This window comes from Thermobia domestica, chromosome 8, assembly GCF_964235325.1.
Source record: "Thermobia domestica chromosome 8, izTheDome1.hap1.1, whole genome shotgun sequence".
Taxonomy (NCBI): domain Eukaryota; kingdom Metazoa; phylum Arthropoda; class Insecta; order Zygentoma; family Lepismatidae; genus Thermobia; species Thermobia domestica.
This window is the reverse complement of record NC_137461.1, coordinates 294,836,407-294,858,260: the sequence shown is the minus strand read 5'-3', so window position 1 is coordinate 294,858,260 and position 21,854 is coordinate 294,836,407. Positions and strand designations below refer to the sequence as shown.

Below are 21,854 nucleotides of genomic sequence, written 5' to 3'. Positions count from 1 at the left end.
TTTTGCAAACTGTAGCTCAGAGCTTGTGTAATTTCCTTCTCTAAAATTTTGCAGTATCACTTTGTCAAACATATATGGTGAGTCATGAAGATATTCTGGGTACCAAAGACATAAAATAACTTGATGTATTATTATCTGAAATACTAAATTTCTACCACGTTCATAACACCATACTACTCGTATTTACAACGTAGTGGTAGCCGGTCGTTCTTTCAGAAAAAATGTTCCGGGGGCACTGCTTGTACTATTTTATTTATTATTATGTTATAGACATATTATTTTGATCTCTTCCGGGGGGCACACTCAGAGCTATAGGGGGGAGAGCATCTCAAAAAACATGTGTGGAAGAAACACTGGTGGTAGCTCCTGTGTAATACACGTTTTAGTATGCATTATATTATGGAAGTTTCTTATTGGTTTGGCTTCGTTCATTTGAAGGTGTTTGAATCACCCAAAAACTTTACCATTATATGGATAAAATGATTATTACTTCACAACTCCGTTATATTTTACTATTAGCATTTACAACTTTAAAAAACGTCGACTCCTGAGGTGGCCTACTAAATTTACCTTTCATATTTCATAAATCAATTTTCTTAGTCAGAAACCATCTCTTGTAAGTTATCTTCTATACTCAATACCTTAGTAACCTGAGAAACATTGTGACCTAAGTTATCTAGTATAATCAGTACAAGTGATAGAAGTTCAGACAGAAATTTAAAAAAAAAATAACAGACTTACTTAATCTTTATGCTGAACGCCTAAGTACTTTTAAGATACTGTTGAAATCTTGGTTAATACTTAGTAATAATTAATTGTGGCGCTTTGAGCTCTCAAAGACCTCTGGAAGGTCAGTTACTGCAATTTTAACTGTGTAAACTGTCGTCAGTGCACCAGTATTTAATTTTTAATCTATCTTTATTTATCCACAATCTACCGCTTCTTAATTCAAGTAACTTCCGCTAACCATGTCAACCCTGAAAAATCTCGTAAATCAAACTCCTACCAGATTCAACGAAACTACTTCAAAGAATCTTTAGTTGTAAACTTTACTTAGAGAAAAAAAGTATAAATTTTGAACACCGGATCCCAGAATTTTGATTTGTAGATGCCATATATTGCGAGACATTGAATGATGTTGTATTATACTTACAGTCGCCATTACTAATCTTTTGTTATTCAATTGGATTCAGCGTTTTCAATCTTTCGTAATCTGGTCGCATTCTTTTCCGATTTGTAAGGCATATTTTCCATCATTTCCACCTCGTTCTCGCGAACACTCTGAAATACAATCAAAACACAATCATAGAACGGGGTATCTACTTCTCTAATACAGTTTAAGCATTTATATCAATGTTATTGTGTCTTTGTATGACACACTATTTTAACCATCCATCGCATTTCCGTATTCTCAAATATTAAATCTTTCAGTTTAATACTCCACAATTGTGCCTTTTACACTAAGGGAGACATATGATTATGAATAATGAATGATGATGGAAGAACTGATGGAATGACAATGTAGGAGGAAACGGGAGTAACCCGAGAAAACACGCGGATACGATGTTGTCCACCACAAGCTTACTTGGCGAGGGATCAAACCTAGTTCCCCATGCACCAGAGGTAAGCACTCTACCACTGACAAGGAAAGCACTCGACTTCAGAGAAACTAAGCATGCCATTTGAAAGACCGATTCATGCTGATTACAACAAACTAATAAAATTCCTGTACAGTTGAGAACTGTTTGACTGATTCAACGTTAAATGCACGTTTGCGCCTCCTAGCGACCTACCGTTATTACGCAGTTTTGATGGTTTGAACTTGCTACTGTTTGATCACTGGGGTCCATTCACAGACAAATTACCCATTGCAAGTTGGATGACGAATGCCAAAGACGTAATTGAGAATATACCAAAAAAACTGCACACGACTTCTACAACCACTTGATGTGTTTGGATTCCAACCAATCAAAGATTATGGCAGGAGATTTGTACATAGTATGAACCTTCGTCATCCGGACGTTATGATGTACTAGCAAAACAAATAAAGTTCGTGTCCATGCTAATGAATCAGTTCCGATCACCGCAATATATTGGATTGTTTTAGTTTGCGTTTCACAAGGCAGGTTACTGAACAAACTATATGCCTTTTGAATCACCTGTCGAATTTGCTTTTCGCTTTGGTTATGCGAACTGTGTCCTTCACGGATGCAACGCAATTGCACATGTAAAAAGTTCGTGGTGCAGGGAAGTATTTTGTCTGTGTCATTTCTTCATAGAACAGAAGAACAACAGTGATCAATTTTCATCTCTAACCTATCATTATTGTGAACAGTATAATGACTAATTTTAACTAACAGATCCTTTAATTATTACAAAACAGTTTCTTCTTTGCTGTTACCTCCGATAGATTTCAATTCGTATGTCAATATTCGTTGCAGTTAATAAAGTCGTACTTAATGCATTTAAATGCACATATATATTCATTTTTCTTATAAACTTCCACGTTGAATAACTCTAACAGTTCTCTAGCGTACATGAATTTTATTAGCTCGTTGTAATCAGCAAGAATTGGTCCTTCAAACGGCATGCTTAGTTTCTCTGCAGGCGAGTGATTTCTCCCGAACTTCCCTTGTGAGCCTCCGTGGTCCCCATTGAAATGATCAAGTTACTTTTAATATGCATAGTATTAATCTTGAAAGATATAATAAACTACTTCGGCTGAAAAATACTTTAATGATTGAAATGTAATTGATTCCATTGCTAAAGAAATCGGTGCATGCGAACTCAAACGAAAATGACGCTCCCGTGACGTTTTAGAGAAAATTGTTAGCCATCAGGAAGTCTACGATACGAATCCACGGACGGCTAACTTGACTGAAATTTTCTAGAAGTTTCGTCTCCCTATTATCAAATAAATGCTGAGCTAATACTTCTGAATATACGACTTCATCCCTCAACTATCTTGTTGCTTCTCACTTTTAGGTTAAAAATTGCTTCTCTACTATTCAGAAATTTGGTTTGTAAATTCTATAATATTAGGATATATTAGCATTTGAATGGCTCAGCGATTCACTTTTTGACAACCATAAGAGGGATGGATTTTAAAACTAAAATCGTTATTATCAAATTAACTGAACTGAAGAGCCGCTGAGTGACAACCACTGAAACCATCGCTCCATAACAGCAACTGACACAACCAAATTCGAGAAGTAAAAGATCAATTCGCGAGTGAGCGACATAGGCATTTCAGCTCCCGAAGAATCATGGCTTCCGAAGAACCATAACTCAGTAGAGATGAGCTGAAATTCACTCCCTCATCCAAAAGAGCCGTTTAGAAGATCCGGCTCATTCGCGAACGACATTGTTATTTGAACCGGTTCACAAAAATCCTAGTTGCGGGTCTGTGTAGATCTATAGGCTCTGGGAAAATCTATAGAAGTGACTTTTTATTATACTAGAAATACTGCTATATGTCGCTAATTGTCATACGTAATTGATAGGTCTTGTTCTCCTTCAACAGATTGTTAATTTATTCATATATATACGTCAAAACACATTTGCTACGTAGCCAATTGTATCTGTTGTTGCTTCTCCTCTAACAATAAAACACATATTCCTAACAAAAATACAAATAATCCTAATTGTTATCCACATCCTTTCTTGTGAATATTCTGTATTAAAATACTTCTATCGCCGAATGTGTCCCGTAAAGAGCGTAACTTTTGAAATGCCCGCCATTTCTGTTCTAGTAAGTTGGCAGCAATGAACGTTACACGACTTTCATGTGTTTTCTTTGTGGTTAGTAATCATGGAACGTCGAATAGCACATGATTGTCACCTGTTTTCTCTATGAGTAAAAACAGAATGCTTCACAACGGAACAGCGTGTTCTCATAATGGGAACTCATTACAAATGCGGTGAAAGTTGTGAATTCATACTCATACAGAAAACAGGTGACAATCATGTGCTATTCGACGGTCCATGACTACTATTGTGCTGCCAAAATGTCTTGAGCCGTGGTAAAAATGCGAACTAACGCTCACACCCTCACACACCCACGCGTTGAGCCAATAATGGTTCAGTTGTTGCTAAGCGAGAGAAAGCGAGTGGAATTCCTTCAGCCGATAGCAGCGCTTGCAACGGAAGACTAGGGATCAAGTCAATGTGGCATATTTATAACCACAAAGAAAACAGATGAAAATCGTGTAACGTTCAGTGTTGCCAACTTACTAGAACAAAAATGGCGGGCATTTCAAAAGTTGCATTCTTTATCGGACACTCTTTTATAGTACAACCCTTTTATAACAAAATAAAATGAGAATATAGTAAACAGCCCATTTGAATTCTGTCGGCTTATATACGTCATATATCAATATGTAGTTAGAAATTTGCTTTCTTCCTATCTGCTTGGTTCAAGCTAACATTAATAATAATAATAATAATAATAATAATAATAATAATAATAATAATAATAATAATAATAATAATAATAATATAAAAGCTAATTTGGAGATACTTACAGGATCATTTCCGTATATTTCTACTTCAAAGTGAATACTTCTGAAGTTCCTTGACTTTCCAATAATGTATACAGAATGAGGTTTGATTTCTACTTGTTCGTATGAGCCTCCTGTTCCCTCGCCCTTCTGATCATATGCGTACACTGCAGTTACCACATAAGACGATTGCTCGCCCTCAGGAGGGTATTTCACTGTACATCGACTAGCACCAAAGCTCCAGTCTTCCTTGCATGTCAACGTAGCTATCAGCTCGTCATTTTCGCTCTTCACTCCAACCAACAGGTCGTTGAAACCTTGTCGCAACTAGCAACAAAGAGACATAAACATCACTTTAGTATTTATTAGGCAAATATAATTTAGAATTAGCATTATTAAGAGATATTAATATTTCTGTAGAATGAGTAAATTAACGGAGAGGGATAGTTAAGGTAATAGTTAAGGCAAGAAATGCTTTAAGATCGTTATTACTCGTCTTAATGTCGTAATTATATTCTGTATCACCAGATTGCCAATATGGATCTGTGTATTCGCTAGATATCGAACTTTGTAAAAGTTTTGACAATAGTTACATTGATCGAGTTCTAGCCTACTTTTCTAAGTAAACGGCTTAAAGGTAGGATCCTTTAGCTGTAATACTGATTCAAATGATTCAAATGAAACAAGACTTCAAAATTATACTGGGTAGTGTTGGTCCTTTATCAGAGCAACCATAGCTCCTTTACTAGTGATGAGCGCAAGAGTCTTGGTCTTGCAGTTTTTGCAAGAGTCTTGCATGCAAGACCAAGACCAAGACCAAGACCAGGAATCCCGATGCAAGACCAAGACCAAGACCAAGGGGTGCAAGACCAAGACCAAGACCAAGACCATACCTGCAAGACCAAGACCAACACCAAGACTCTTGCGCAAGAGTCTTGCACAAGTATGGTACTACTTAATTTTTTATAGAATGTAAAAAAGGAAGGGGGAAATCATTACATCTTTCACGTGAACTTCTTGGCTCCAGTAAAAATACCGCCAGAGTGAATGTGTTCCCAGAAGTTTATGCAATCCATGTGAGTCGATCTGCTCCTGTAACATATAGCTACAGTATGTCGTTTTTTGAATCGGTTGTTCACGAGACGACCGAAAGCATAATTCTATGAATTGTTACAAGATATAATAACTTCAGTGTCTGATTTACTTTGGTCATCATTTGATCATTCACGACGGCCCATGATTGATTTTGGGAAATCATACGAATAATAGTTGTGTCCATAAGAAGTGGATAAGTAAAAATAAACTAGAAAATGTTATGGCCACGGTGTCTCAGTGGTAGAGCGTTCACCTCTGGTACATGGAGCCCTGGTTCGATTGCAGCTTGCGCTATGTGAGCTTCTTTGGTGAACAAACACACCTTGTGCGTGGGTTTTACCGTTTCCTCGTACTTTCTTCATTCCACCATTTCTCATCATCACTGTTTCCCTTAGCCTCAGTGTAATAATCGTGGGACGTTAAACTAGATATTTCATTTAATTTCAAAACATATTAGTGGTGTTCTTCTTCCAAAACTAAAGAAATGTAGTATTGAACATCGGCAATTCCGTACACCATAGGTGCCGACTTGGGTATGGCCTTGGCTCTGAGGTTCAAGCATCCGTTGGAAATTTTTAATGCGTACTTATAAAATTAATATTGAAATAACATTTTCATGACATTGACAGAAACTTAGCGCATGTGACCGCAAGTTTGATTTCATAGGTGGATGCTTATACGTTGAATAATTGTTTATCAATATAACTTATAGCCCCCTTAGGTATACGGCATATCTAGGATTCAACGATATAACATTATACAACAATAAATAATCTATATTCACAACTGAGAGTGATTTCGTACTTATTTCACATAACTTGAAGTTTTATGCCGTTATTATGTATTTCTAATGTAGGTCAAAAGTATTTATATAAATTGAATGTACACAAAAGACATAGACAGTTGAGTCGTTTTCAGTTTTCACTCAAATTATTCTAAAATATTGGGGCCGCGGTGGCTCAGTGGTAGAGCGTTCAGCTCTGGTGTTTGGGGTCCCGCGTTCGATCCCAGCCCCCGCCAAGTAAACTTTGTGGTGGGCAAACAACGTGTGCGTGGGTTTCCTCGGGGTTCTCCCGTTTCCTCCCACTTTCTTCTTTCCACCATTTTCATTTATTTTTCATCATCACTGTCTCCTTTAGCCTAGCCGGCATAATTGTGGGACGTAAAACTCACAAATTTAATTTCATTTCATATTCTAAAATATTAAAAGGTTTAATTATTATTATTTTAATTTTTTCTCTCTTTTTTGGTCAATATTGCAAAACATATCATCATCGACATAATAATAGCTATTTTGCCATTATTGGAAGGTCACTTGCTGCAGCTGAGAAGCTTCGATGACTGTGGTCCTCAGTTAGTCTCTTCGTCTTAACGTAGCAATTTTCTGTCTTAATATCTTTCTTCAACTACAATCTCCTTCGCCCCCTCCCTCTAGCACGTCCCTCATAATACAGTTCCTCCTCAGCCAATGTCCTCCTCTTAATTACATCTAAAATTCTTCTTTTCTTCCCTACTGCTAATATTTCTAAAACCTTCGTATTCGTTTTCCGTTCAACCCAGCTGATTCGCTCCTTTTTCTCCATGCCCACATTTCGAAAGTCTAATTGTTTCATTGTTTTTGCGTAATGTCCTTGTTTCTGTCCCATACAGTACATATTAGAATCAGTAAAACAAAATTTCAATATTTAATTGGGAGTTTGTTCAATACAAAGATGAGCTAATCGTGGTTGTAAATTTAAAAAATCTGACGCCTTTAGAGTGTAAAAATAATTTTGCAATTTATGGTATTTGTGCCGTCTTGGTTTTCTTTATTGCGCACTGTCAGGGGTAGTCTCCCCAGTTTGGGAACCAGTGGAGTGTTGGGTCTGTTAAAACATATAAAAATATTACGAAATGTTGTGATTTATCTTATAAGTAATGAAGCGTGATCACCCATTGAAAAAAAAGTAAAGGCCATCGCCTATGTTGTACAGTATCATCACACTTACACGAAGGTAAAATATATTACATTTAGAAACATACACTGTATTTCCCTCACCATTGACGCAATGTAGGATTTATTATCCCTTATATCCAGAGTAAAATTGACTTATGACAAGCATAGATTTCTTAAAAGCAAAACTTGCAAGACTCTTGCAAGCAAGACCAAGACTGGGTGTGCAAGACCAAGACCAAGACCAAGACTAGGTGTGCAAGACCAAGACCAAGACCAAGACCGAGGGTTCCAGTGCAAGACCAAGACCAAGACCGCATGTGCAAGAGCAAGACCAAGACCAAGACCACCCGGGTCTTGGTCTTGGTCTTGCATTTGCTCATCACTATCCTTTACGCATTGCCTTTCGCCTTCGCTTAGGCAGTGACGTAACTAAAGGGGACAAACGGAGCTTGTGCTCCGGGCGTCGGATTGTGGGGGGACAAAACTGGGCAAATATGTATTTTCATTATAAGGCTATGAAAGGAATTTAAGCAAACTAAAGATCACAAAAAAATTACCTCAGAAACTTAACAGAACAAGAACAACTCACCAACCTTAGGATCATAACCATAGAGCATAAGCTTGCTTTAAAGCTAACTTTTGAGGACATTGTAAAAACCTTTTGCAGCTAGAAAAGTCCACTAAATTAAATTTTAGTTCCAGTTTTTTGTGTTTTCATTTAACTTACATCGATTTAGGAGATTTGTAAAACGTCCGAGATAATACTCGAGACAACAACTTGACTGTTTGTCATAATTAAAATATTCTATTCTAAAGCAACAGACTGTTGATTCATTCTACACACTTGCATATCCCGAAATAAGTCCAAAAACATCGTGATTTGCAGTTATGATAAGACTATCAGGATATGTCAAGAATTGTACTCTCAGATTATTTGGCAAACAAATAGTAATTAGTTTGCTGCTTTATCTTGTACTAAAAATTAAATTATATACTGCAATTTTGAAATTAAGCTTTACCACTTGAAGAAAAAATGGAATTAGGAGAATTATTGTGTGATGCTAATATTATTTGTAGTCGGGGAACGTTTTGGTTTGGTTGGTCAGAGCTCTTGCCTCGGGTGGTAACTAGTCTAGTTACGTCGCTGCGTTTAGGTCTAACAAGGTACATTCGCGAAGTGTCCCCTCGGGATTCATGTAAAACTGGTTTAAATGCAAAGTTCTCCATGACTCAATGTGTGTTGTACTAATTTTATTGGCCCATATGGGTAATTTGCATATTTATGAACCTTCATATACCCGAAATTAAATCGTACACTTGGTGGCTCAGTGGTAAAGCGTTCACCTCTGGTGCTTGGGGTCCCGGGTTCGATCTCAGCCCCCGCCAAGTGAACTTTGTGGTGGACAAACACCGTGTGCGTAGGTTTTCTCGGGGTTCTCCCGTTTCCTCCCACTTTATTCATTTCACCCATTACTCATCATCACCGTCTTCTTTAGCCTAACCGGCATAAGCGTGGGACGTAAAACTCAAAGATTTCATTTCATTTCATTTTCAATCGTACACTACTATAACGCTCAGTCACAAAATTGCTTTTAGTTTCTTTAGATGTAACTGTACATGAATTTGGGCATATGGAAAACAAATTGGATCAAGTACTGCTTCTTTGACACATGTTATCCACACCAGCCGCCATCTTGGATTCGCCTTTCGGTTTTTCAAATGGGAATAGGTGCATGTGATACATCAAATTCATATAAAATTTTCTCGGTGACCAAGCGTTATAGTAGTGTATGAATTCCGGATATATGAAGGCCCATAAATATGCAAATTACCCTTATGGGCCGCTAAAATTAGTACAATACACTTTGGGTCGCGGAGAACTTTACATTTAAATAAATTTTAGACGAATCCCGAGGGGACACTTCGTGAACGTTCCTTGTAAGTTACATCTGATCTCTTACAAATATTGGCCTTACATTGCATCAATACAACATCAATAATAAGGGTGAAGAAGATTTGAAATTCAAAATAAATTAACAGAACGCTTTAGTGACAGAGTATTTTCTCTATATAAAAAGGATATATATAAAGAGTTTCCAGACAACGTGGCCATCTGATGAATAAGAAAGTCAGTTCCCTTGGATGTTTTGTCCCATTATCCTTGTTTGCCTAACCAACTATTTCATTAATTCACTCAAGTTGTGCTCACCACCTTTAGTTTACAGGACATAATCGTTGGACAATAAACTATAATTTTAGTCTCAAATTCACAATGCTTAAAATACTATAAATTAATATATACGAAAATTAAAGAAATCGAAAAGACAAATTTACTAGTTTAGTAGAGACAAATCTCATAAATGTATTGCAAGACTGAAAAGAGTTAAGGAAAATACAAATTAAAAAACTTCTAAAATACATTATTTTATCTAAAACGTATTAGAGAGTAGAAAATAACGTTTCTACTTTTTGCTGCATTTTAAAAAAGAGCATAGAATCTTCGAAGAAAATATATCCATCATAACAGCGGTAATATAATACTAGTAGTTAAAATAAGTTATGCAAATAAAATAACATTTAGTTGTCATAGTTACTTTCCCAAATTTAGTTTGACTTCATTACTTACTCATTGTTGCTTTTATGTAATAATAAAATGAATTTAAAGTTGCACTCACACTATTTCCTCCTGACAATAAATACAGAGCTCACCAGAGTGGTAACCACCTAGACACGACAGCGTTCTGCTTTCGGATATGGTTTTGCTTTAAAGTAACCTCAGATTTCCCCTTGAATCCAGATTGAATTGCCATCTAATACTTACTGACAACACAACCATTGCTTTATGGTAAAATACAGCCTCGAATGATCTCTACACGTTACATGTGGGCACTTGAAACCCAGAGTAACCACCTCCACTGCCGATAAATTAACATAATAACAATTTATTGTGGTATCCCGGGTTGCCAATCGTCCCAATTCTGTCGGGATTGTACCGATTTTTGACTTATTTGTCCCGCGTCCCGACCGGACACTCGTCGGGACGCATATTGTCCCTATTTATCGATTTTCAAATTTAATATTTTTTGGGCCTTTTTTTTTTTACAAAGGAATAACATTTTTACACGGACAGTTTTATGTATAATCAATTTAACAAATTTGTCTTTTAATTTGACTCATGAAAAAATAGCAGCTCGTATTTAATTTATTTCCTAATTGTTTTGAGTTTATAATAGAGCCGATTATGATGATAAGATTTTTAGCGCTGCATGAAATATACTGTTTTTGCAACCTCTAAATAAAAGCGACTGCTGACGCAATAATACTAGCGCTCACTTCACCGGGTGACCGCCACGTTAACTATACCGGGTGCCGGACCTCTGCCAGATCTGTCACCACTGTCGGCATTTTCCGCTTCACTTTTCGTTTGGCAAGCAATATCCCATTGTTTACATTAACCTGTTCTGTGCAGTATTATTCTGTTCTTTAACTTTTTTTTTTTTTTTTTACATACAAGGATGGATGATAATGAGGATAACATTAATAATGAACCATCCACATCAAAATCCGGAGAGGAAGGGGGGCTCCAACACCGATTGTGCCGTCCAGATTTTTTCTTATCAAAAGTTGGCAACTCTGGTGGTGTCTATTGCATGTAAAAGTCGAATCATTTTCAGGAATACGTCCTCTACATACGTTTATCAACAGTTTTACAGTTACACAGTACTCCAGAGAATGTCACACTATATATATATATATATATATATATATATATATATATATATATAGAGAGAGAGAGAGAGAGAGAGAGAGAGAGAGAGAGAGAGAGAGAGAGAGAGAGAGGGGGGGTTCAATTTATCAGTGGGGGTCTATGACACAATGCCCAATCACCATAACTTAACTTGGGATCAGGGGTGCCCGAAGAAAATTTTCTTGGAGAGGCCATCTCCATGGTTCCTATATTACATTTGGTATTTCTGGTATTTAATATACGTGGTTTGCTATATTACGTATACATTTTCGTCAGCCAGGAGGGTTGGGCCCTTTACCTCCCTTCTGGCGAACATGCTTGGGATAGATTTGGCGTTTCATCTATCGGAAATTTTAAGAAATTTGGAAATATTTTCCCAATGTATGGATCTTAAGCGAATAATATTCAAAAGTCTGTTTGCTTCGAAAGACGTACGAACTAAGAAGCTAAGGCAATTGGGCTACAAACAGCAGCTTCCTAAGTAAAAGGCTATAGTGTCCTTAAATATGCACTGATTTTAAAAGTGTTACTCAAAAAAAGTACTGCAATACATTTCCATTAAATTACAGTTTTTGAAAATAGCAAAATATGTTTAAATATGTAGGGTTGCACTTATCATGTAATTGAAGCGGTTAAAGAGTAAAGATGGTATGTAACAAATTGTACATTTCGGGAAAATTGACTTTCACAACTATGTTTGTTAACATACACTCTTCATCGTTTCCAAATCTCTTCACTTGGACGAGGACTCACTAAATGATGTGTTATGTAGCATGACTAACGTATAATACATGCATGAATCACCAGAATTCAACGTTTCAAACAAATGTAACCTAACACCTTTGTCCTCTAAGCGCTCAATTGTAAGATTGTCACAATTTTAAGTGTCTTAATTTTTAATTAATATCAGTTAATTCGGAATGGATGGGAGTTTTTTAAGTAGGACACTCTTACATATGAGCAAGAAATTTTGAGTTGTCAGAGTGCAAGAAAATCTATCTGGGTTAGGTGTTCATTCCCTATTTCTTATCAAACACAGATGGGCTACTCTTCATCTGAATCTTTTCACGTGTAACTTACCCCTTCAGAACTAAAGCAATTCATTAAAATAATCAGTAGCTTCATAAGGTGAAAGCATAACCTTATATCTTGTCTATCCATCGCTTTTCCTTCTTGTTAATCTTGGAATCTGCAAGACAAACAAAGAAACAAGTAATCATTAAGCTTTTGTTCAGTATTCTTGATTTGAGCCTCTGTAAAAATTCAACTTAGTTCTTTGAGTCCTAGTTCATTCATGTGAGTGAACCAACCAATTTTAAATGAAATGAAAATGAAATGAAATCTTTAAGTTAAACGTCCCACGCTTATGCCGGTTAGGCTAAAGCAGACAGTGATAATGAGAAATGAGTGAAATGGTGGAATGAAGAAAGTGGGAGGAAACGGGAGAACCCCAAGAAAAACCACGAGCACGGTGTTTGTCTACCACAAAGTCCACACGGCGCGAGCTGGAATCGAACCAGGGACCCCAAGCACCGGAGGTGAACGCTCTACCACTGAGCCACCGCGCCCCCCAACCAACAAATTGTGTAACTGGCAAATTTATACTCTTTCGTCTATATAAGAATTTGTTATTGACACGCTTACACTAGAACAAATTAACATAAACAAAAATACACTATTATCAATACCCTAGAATATTCTTAGAGTGAGATGGAAAAAAGTGCAAAGATAACAGATTTACCAATCGATAGACCTCACTTAGCTGAACAAAATGATATAAATGACTGTAAATCCTTATGCATAATTTTTGAGGAAATCGAGACAAAACGTAAACCTTAAAATTCATGATGTACGAGAACCACTCCGCTTGTTAAGGTGAAACTAATTCTCATCTATTATTTTTGTTTTTCTTCATTTGGACACCATCCAAATGATAATAGACAATATGGCCAATGGCATCAGTGTTTCCTTCAGAAACAATGTTTCGGGGGGCACACTTAGTATTCCGAAGGGCACTGCTGGTACTATTCTATTTATTATTATATTAAATAAATATATTTTGGTTTTCTCCGGGGGCAGTACCCTCCAAAAACGAATGGATTCTGGAAGACACACTGAATGGATTAGGATTGTAGATTTCTGGGCTTTCGGCATCTAAGATCATTTATTCCGTCACGATTTGAGGGATGACGTCCCTCGGCGAGCACACAATCCGGGGAAAGGGAAGGAAGGAAGTGGCCTGGGACCTATAAGTTAGGTACCACCCCGGCATTTGCCTGGTGTGAATAAGGAAAACCTCATTCAGGATGACTGGCTTGAAAAAGCGTTTTACACTATTTCTACCCAGTGCCCCCACCAGGAATCGAACCCGTGACCGCTCGCACCGAAGGCGAGAGCATTAGCGGCTACGCTACGCGGGACACACTGAATGGCATATAGCCCAAAATTTTAATTTACACTTTGCTACGCTGTGTTCATGAAACCTACCAAAGTAAGTAAGCATGGACACTAGTATGGATAAGGTATCTCCAATCTTGAAGAAATCATCCTATCTTCGAATTGATTGGATTTGCGTTTCTCAAATAATGAGGCACGTGTCGAATGTTAGATAGTCTAATATTTCGGAACTGACAACACTGAATTTCCTCTGCTATGTTCGGCAGATTCAATAAATAATGAAAATTACTAATAGCTAGAAATCTTGCTAAATTCTCCTTCCAGGTTACATAAGATTTTATATATATATATATATATATATATATATATATATATATATATATATATATATACAAAAGGATCTTTATATGAATATTCGAACACAGATTGAGTTCCTTAACGATGACTAACAGAATTTTTATCGCATAAAAACACATGAAAATGTTCGGACTCACCGACTTCCATTTAACACTCAAAGTTCAGCGAAGTATTTTCCATTTTACACCATAATAGCCTTTCTTTTACAAGGTTTACAGCTCCTTGTACTACTATATATAGGGTGTCTCAAAAGACCCCTGACATAGGGTAACTCTGTTATCAGAGTTACAACAAAATGTAAGAGGGGAAACCGTCTGAAAATGTCATGTTTTCAATCTAAAGTGAAGGAATATTTTAAATTGGACGAGCCGTTTGTGCTGTTAGGGTGGTCCTTAATTTTCGATTTCCGAATTTCTTTGCTCCCAACCCCTAAATTTTTTCCATCTCGGATCAAATTAATCTGTGAAAAAAATGGACTCAATCGAAGAATATTTAACCGACCCCCAAGCGACCTAAACATCTGAATGCATTTACAATGTATAGTATATGGCAAAAGTTTGTAATAAACTCTTGTAACTTAAAAATGGCTGAGGGAAAGGAATCATATCTTGGATAGAGATTGTAGAAATAGATCCATACCTGATACTGAGTAGTGACCGAGATTAGGCATATCTTTACGTCCACCATCTTGGATTCGGGCACAAAATTTTAAATAGAAATGACCTCGTATGATATATCATTTTGAGGTAGCTTTTGACGACAAACAGACGTCTACCTTTATTTTCTACTTATCTCTGAACATGTAATAATTATCAACTATGGAAAATAAAAACTCCGAAGTAATAAAACTTAATATTCTGTGAGTTTATATCTCTGTACGGCTGCAGATTTATAAGATTGTTGAATAGTTTCCCTTATTTGAATTAAACCACATAGTAAAGAAAGAAATGCATATGCCCATATACTTGGAAAGAAGATATGAACTTTCAACGTGGGTTTAATATATTGAAAAACATTGTGGTGGTGAATGATGTTGCAGAGAGAGAAGAATATGGGAACATTTTTAAAAAGGACGAAAAAGAGAAACAATATATATTGCAGATAGTCAGTGAACACAGAAAAAGTATCCAGATGCTACAAAAATTGGCCTAATGATGCAGTAGAATTTGCCTAGTTATCCACAGCCTTCGGCTTTCTTTTATTATCATTTTAAACATTCATTATATTATTTACGTAATTTCATTTCATATAAATATATTCAATATTGGCTGGTGTGTATTTCGACGGGATGTAATTATATAACAACATATATAATTATTTCCTTGTTACATGTATGTAATAGTATATTAATATTTCAGTATTAGTATATTAAAACAATATTGAAAGATAATAATATTTTAGTACTAGTATAGTAAAACAATATTGAAAGATAATAAACTATTATTTCAAAGTTAAAAAGAATTAAATGACCAGAGATAAGTTGAAAATATAGAAAGATATGTTTTTATAGTGAAAGGTTACCCAAAAACGATGTCATAAAACATCATTCCTATTTAAAATTTTGGGTCCGAATACAAAATTGCGGACTTCAAAATAGCTATTTCTCAGGGTCAGATGTGGATTACTTCCAATCCCTGTATCCATGATTTGGTCCCTTTCCCTTCAGCCGCCTTAAAGTAAGAAGGGTTTATTCCAGACTTTTCCTATATATTAACATATTGGATATGCATTCAAACTTTAGGTCGCTTGGGGGTCAGTTAATTATTCTTCGATTGAGCCCATTTTTTTTCATGGATAAATTGTGTCCGATATGGAACCAAATTAGGGGTTGGGAACAAAGAAATTCGAAAAAAAAAAAATTTCGCCATGTAATTAAGGGCCATCCTACAGTACACTCTTTAGGCGCCCAATGTTAAATGAAAATGAAACATTGCCGTTTATCTGGCCCCCATTTCATTAATGAGTTAATTTCCTGTCCTTTACATTAACGTGTGGATGGCCAGCCCCCATTTCAAAGATGGCCCCATTCAGCATACTCTTACAAAATTTTAGCCACCTCCCGCTCCGCCCTTCCCTCTCCCAGCCTCTGTATGTTGCATTTTCATTTAACATTGGGCGCATAAAGAGTGTGCAACCCAAACGGCTGGTTCGATTTGAAAATTTCCTTCACTTTAGATTGAAAATATCATAATTGTGTAATGGAAATGGAAAAGGCTGAAAGTGCCACAAAGTAAAATTTCCAGTATTCAATAAAAACTTCCTAAAACTGTACTTTATCCTTTAAGGTGCTGCTCCTTGCGAGTGCTCTAGAAACCAGTAGGAATTTTTCTGGCACTTTGGACCTTCTCTAGGTTATTGGCGATGTCGTTTACAACACATTCCATGCAAAAAATCGATTTTTTTATTTTTTGGCACTTTCAGCCTTTTCCATTTCCACTACACAATTAGAGAAAGTTTCCCCTCTTACATTTTGTTGTAACTCTGATAAATAACAGAGTTACCCTATGTCAGGGGACTTTTGAGATGCCCTGTATATAGCTCTTAATTCCTGAGAAAATTATTTTCATTTTCATTGGTCCACATCCTTATTAAGAACATGTTCGGCTATATTGGTACATTTCTTCTATTATATACAGCATTATCTCATATGAGGTTCTACCCTTGCTATTACAATCTTCAGTAAGGAAGCACTCTCCTATGTACCATACACAACACACCCAACATTTTGTTCTCAAAATTTCCACTTGGTGGCGCTAATAACCCATCCAAGCAAAAGAATCAGCCAGTTTTGCCAATTTGGGGGGACAAGTCGGTAAATCTAGGGGATTCTACTACCAGTATAGCGACAAAAAATAATTTTTCCGATTAGCGACGTTTTTGGTGTTTTTTGAATTACAATTTGGCGACTTATTTACAAATCTAGGGACTTTTGTACTGTGAACAACTTTTCCTGTAATTAAGTACTATTAGCTTGAATCAGTTCAGATATGCTTATTTTCCTTAATTGCTTATTTGAATCAGTGCAGGTGTTGTCGAGTTGGGAAAGTACATAGCATTTATCTCCATATTCCAACTTTGATTGCTGTTATCTCTTGCCCTTTAACGTGGACCAACTCCAACCTTTAATGTATTTTAGTTTGCAGATCTTACGTTTAGAGGCACATAGTATATTACCAATAACAAGCTGGTTATCTGTAAAAGCGCGAGTAGAAGAGAAGTAAGATTTTTTGTCGACTTTTGCTTTTCATAGTTTTTTTAAACTCGTTTTTGATTTTATTGAAGTGAAATTGGTCATAAAGTTTTAAAACATTTATTGTTTTAAAAGTGAAATTATTGCTCGTTACTTATGAATCTTTCATTTACGTTTTTGTAGCGCAGCTAACACTATGGGTTGAATTGATCATTATATATATATATATATATATATATATATATATATATATCATCATCATCATAGGTATTCTGCCTTTATTGGCAGGTCACTTGCTGCAGCTGAGAAGCTTCCATGCTCCACGGTCCTCCGCTAACCTTTTCGTCTTCGCGTATGATCTTTCTGTTTTAATATCATCCATTAATTGTAGTCTCTTTCGTCCCCTCCCTCTCTTTCCCGCCACCATACCCTCTAGGACATCCCTCATGATACAATCTCTTCTTAGGCAATGTCCCAACCAGTTTCTCTTCCTCTTCCTAATAATATCTAAAAGTGTTCTTTTCTCACCCACCATTTCTAACACTCTCTCATTCGTTTTGCGCTCGACCCAAGTATATATATGAGCGAGAGAGAAAACCGAAATTCCACTAATAATTTTTAGCGACTTTTCACCCAAAATTGCAGTAATTTCATCTCTTATTTAGCGACTTTTTGTATCAACTTGTTGACAACACTGGAATCAGCTCTCAAATTACTTTCTATTTCTATAACGACATGTTACATCTTACACTTCAATTTCTGTTTACCTCAAATATTGTCCGACGATGAGACATTTACCATTTGATAGATCACTCCAAGCTGAACAAAATTACATGCTTCAGGGTAAATTGTGTTCTGTGGTTTTTGAGAAAGTTCATTTTTATAGTCCTGAGAGTTGTGTGTTTAGTTGCCAATAACAGCTATTATTCTGGTGAGAATAACCATTTATTTTTGTAAAAGATATATTGTTAACTAGCATAGCTGTTATTTCTGTTCTAATAAGAATTATGCATTTACTCCTTGTAATTGTTGAAAGTGTAAAAGACACATAATTATCTGGTGAATTAGCATTGATGACAAAGTTATTTTCACTCAAAGCGTTATTACTATTAGAATAGGAGAAATCTAGGGAAATTTTAGAAATCTTTTATAGATTACAGAAATTCAAAATTTGAAGTTTAACTTTTTGATATCAACCGTGTTATTTTTCTCTAGTTACATGTTATCGTCTATTTGGTTGCTGGCCTGGCTGTTTCACACATCTTGTTAAGCAAAACACTGTTGTCAAGTTGTTTTTAGCCATTGTTCGTCACATAGTTCCAGTACTACTTAAGTCAAGTAATGAATTATCATGAAACTTCTGAGTTAGTATTCCTCGAAAAAAAAAACTAATATTATATATCTTCATGAAATGGTAAATAACAAATTAAAATGTGAGTTCCTGCTTTCTTTACGAATATCTGTTTGCACTACATGTATTATGTTTCCATACTTAAGTTTGCAATGATCCAAATATCCCTCATGTACAAACTTCCATCTAGTGCAGATATTTTCACACCTGAAAGCATTTTCTGATCTGCATTGTTCAAAATTCAGTTGTGAATGTTGTCATTTATAAATTTTGTTAATACTTTTTCTGTTAATATTTTCTAGTCATTCTAATTATTTAATTTTATCCCTTGCTGTTACTTGTTGCAAAATACGTATAAAACTGTAGCATTCACAGAGGTGATGGGCCTTATGCAGAGTTGTGTGAGGTATGATTAGCGTCATACTAAAAACCTGACTACTGTAGGAAATATATGTTAGTAGGACGCTTTTGTATGGCACTAATCACGCGTCAAAACGACTCCGCATAAGGCCCGATATTTTTTCAGATATAATAACTCATTGTAGAATGAGAAATTGTATTTTAGCTATGCTGCTAGTGAAATAATTAAAGTGCTGAGCATTGTGAGACCCACCACCAAATCCAGATTAAAATTGAGGTAATGAGCATATTACTTTTCAATTGATCTAACATATTGAGTCATCAGTGGAGTAATTCAAATCTTTTTACAATCTATTTTATGATTTGCATACTAACATGTTCACTTGGTGTTAATATTTTTTTCTGAACGATTATTATCATTACTAATATTACAAAACACTAGTGCAAATCCCGGGGAAGTGAGGGGAACATGTCCCCTCCAATCTTAGAACTGGGGACTGTCCCCCCAAATAACCCGATTTGAAGTGTATTTTTTCGGGAAAAATGTGATGATTTGTGTCCGATTACCACAAAGAGAAGTGAGATAAAATTTATGTCCCCCAGAATAAGTCTTAAATCTGCCCGACTCCCAATGTTGAAGACAACTCTGCTTCCTGATCCTCCACACGATTGTTTTTCGACTTAACAAACATTTTGAGCATCGCTTGAAAAAAGAAAAGAAAGAAAAGAAAAGAAAAAGAAACGGTCTTACTTCTCCTCCTTCCCCAATGTAGAAGATAGATTTGCGCCGCTGTTACAAAATATACTTCCGAAATTGATATACGAGAAGTGAAAGTACAAACACATGCCTACTCTATCACAGTTATTACGGAAAGATCACTATTTCTAAACGATATGGGGCAACTCCAATACAATGTTGCCAGTTTCATAAGTACAAATTTCCGGTCCTAAGCCATGCAAATTCACAATTAGATCCAATATATTCCGCCACTTTAATAGATACTTTTTTTGGTATTGGGGCATGCAGCGACGCATGTCTAAGTGCCAAACCATTAAAACATTAAAGGCACTATTTCGTGCTGGCTTGCGTCATTGCAACACAAAATTTGCTTCTCTGATAAAACTAAACACTTGCGCAAACCGCGTCTGCGCATCGGCAAAATTAGGTTTCCATTAGTGATATGCTGTAGAAAATTAAAATGTCACGTCAGGACTGCAGAATGTCTTACCGTAATTGTGTCATGAAAAGATGAAAATAAAAATATATATACTAGATTCTCAAAACTAATACTAGAGAATTAAATATTTTTTGTAAGTATCAGATTTCGAGAGAATTTTAACAACCGATGCCTATCAACAATAAATCTCTAGTCAGTCTATGAGCATGATTAGCACATGTAACAAAAGACAATATTAAAGGAACAGAAGAAAACATAGAGGCAAATTAAGCATTTGCGTTCTCACTTATTACAGTTTCTAATTAAGCTTTCTATAAGTATGCTTGTTTCGTGACGTTTAGCGTCTCTTTTCAGCTCAGAGGCTATACGAGACGAGAACTTAAAGTTATAAGCTGAAATCTGAATCGCTGTAATGCGTTCAAATGCTTTCCCACCGGGAATCGACCCTGGAACTACATATGTCAAAAGGTGTGTGTGCTAGTCATTACACCAACAAATAGTTTTTGCATAAGTATGAAAAGTGCGTATTATACAACAACTATGTATGTCTATCTATCTGTTGACAGCCATCAGAGCAAGAGAAATCATTTGCATATGGTTCCTACACTTTACCCATTTGGTTTCAATATTAGATTTTTAAGCTTTGGAAGTCTAATACAGTTCTATAATTAAAACTCAACTCGTTGTTATCGAACCTGAGATGACTGAATCTTGCAATTATAACTAAATACTTTAGCCGTATTTAATTTAATAGAAAGAATCAATAAAATATATTTAATCTATTCATCATGGATACAATCCACTTTTGAACAAACTCGTTTGTACAAATCCAGAAAATCTAGCACTTATTCATTTACAGAACAAATACCCGCATACCACAAGATGTCCACAAAACGTCTCTTTGAGTATTGCACAGGTCTCACACTTGTCATGCACTTGTCATGCAGACCCGTAACATAAACTTTAACCCTTAGAGAACCAAGCTATTTAATACCCACGAAGTGCCAAGCAGGGTACAAATTGAACCCCAGCGTATTTTTGTTGTGATATGTGTTTTGTCGTGACAAATTTAAAATCATTATTTTCATCAGTTTGGTAGTCAATTTCTTCTACTTAATTCTTAATATAATCATCATCAGATGAAGAATCATATGCAAGAAGTCCAGATTCTATTCCTTGTTAGGTCAGGGTTGCACAGTTCATTCTGGAGCTTTAGCTACCCACATAGCACAAGTACGTCCACGGGATGTCCGATACTGAGCCCACAAGGGACGACGGGCCATCCCGGGATTATCCGAATGTGCTCCCGGGACATCCACAGGATTTCCGCGGGAGATCCAGATGTCTGCTAATATCCCGGGATACGGGATATTCAACGGGACCACGAAGGGATGTCTATTGGTTTTCCCTCGGACCTCCTGTCCCATCCGGGACGTCCATTGGACATCCTACATGGGAATCCTTCAGGACGTCCCATGCAGGACATCCATGGGATGTCTTCTCATTGTCCTGATAATCCCGGGAACCGAATGGGATGATTGGGATCAAAATGGGACATCCCAGGGACGTAGTGTGCTATGTGGGTAGCTGTTACACAACAATAGTCAATGCCAAGTGACGATTCCAATGCTTGTTAATGTAATATTAGATCATTCTTCTGAGAATGTATTATTTTACGAAGCAGTAGTGCCAACCGAAATGTTGAAAAATGCGCATTGCAATAATTTAAATTATTTTCAGAGT

The 21,854-nt window shown here is 36.2% G+C and overlaps 1 protein-coding gene across 1 annotated transcript; it reads right to left on the bottom strand.

The window, feature by feature from the left end:
- Window positions 1-1,159: 1,159 nt before the first annotated feature.
- LOC145692047 (uncharacterized) lies at window positions 1,160-12,474 on the bottom strand. Its single transcript, XM_081767338.1, has 3 exons — window positions 12,359-12,474; window positions 4,524-4,826; window positions 1,160-1,281 (listed from the first exon to the last, which is right to left on the bottom strand). The coding sequence occupies exons 1-3, from the start codon at window positions 12,437-12,439 to the stop codon at window positions 1,180-1,182; spliced, it is 486 nt and encodes a 161-aa protein (XP_081623464.1). The 5' UTR covers window positions 12,440-12,474; the 3' UTR covers window positions 1,160-1,179.
- Window positions 12,475-21,854: the final 9,380 nt, after the last annotated feature.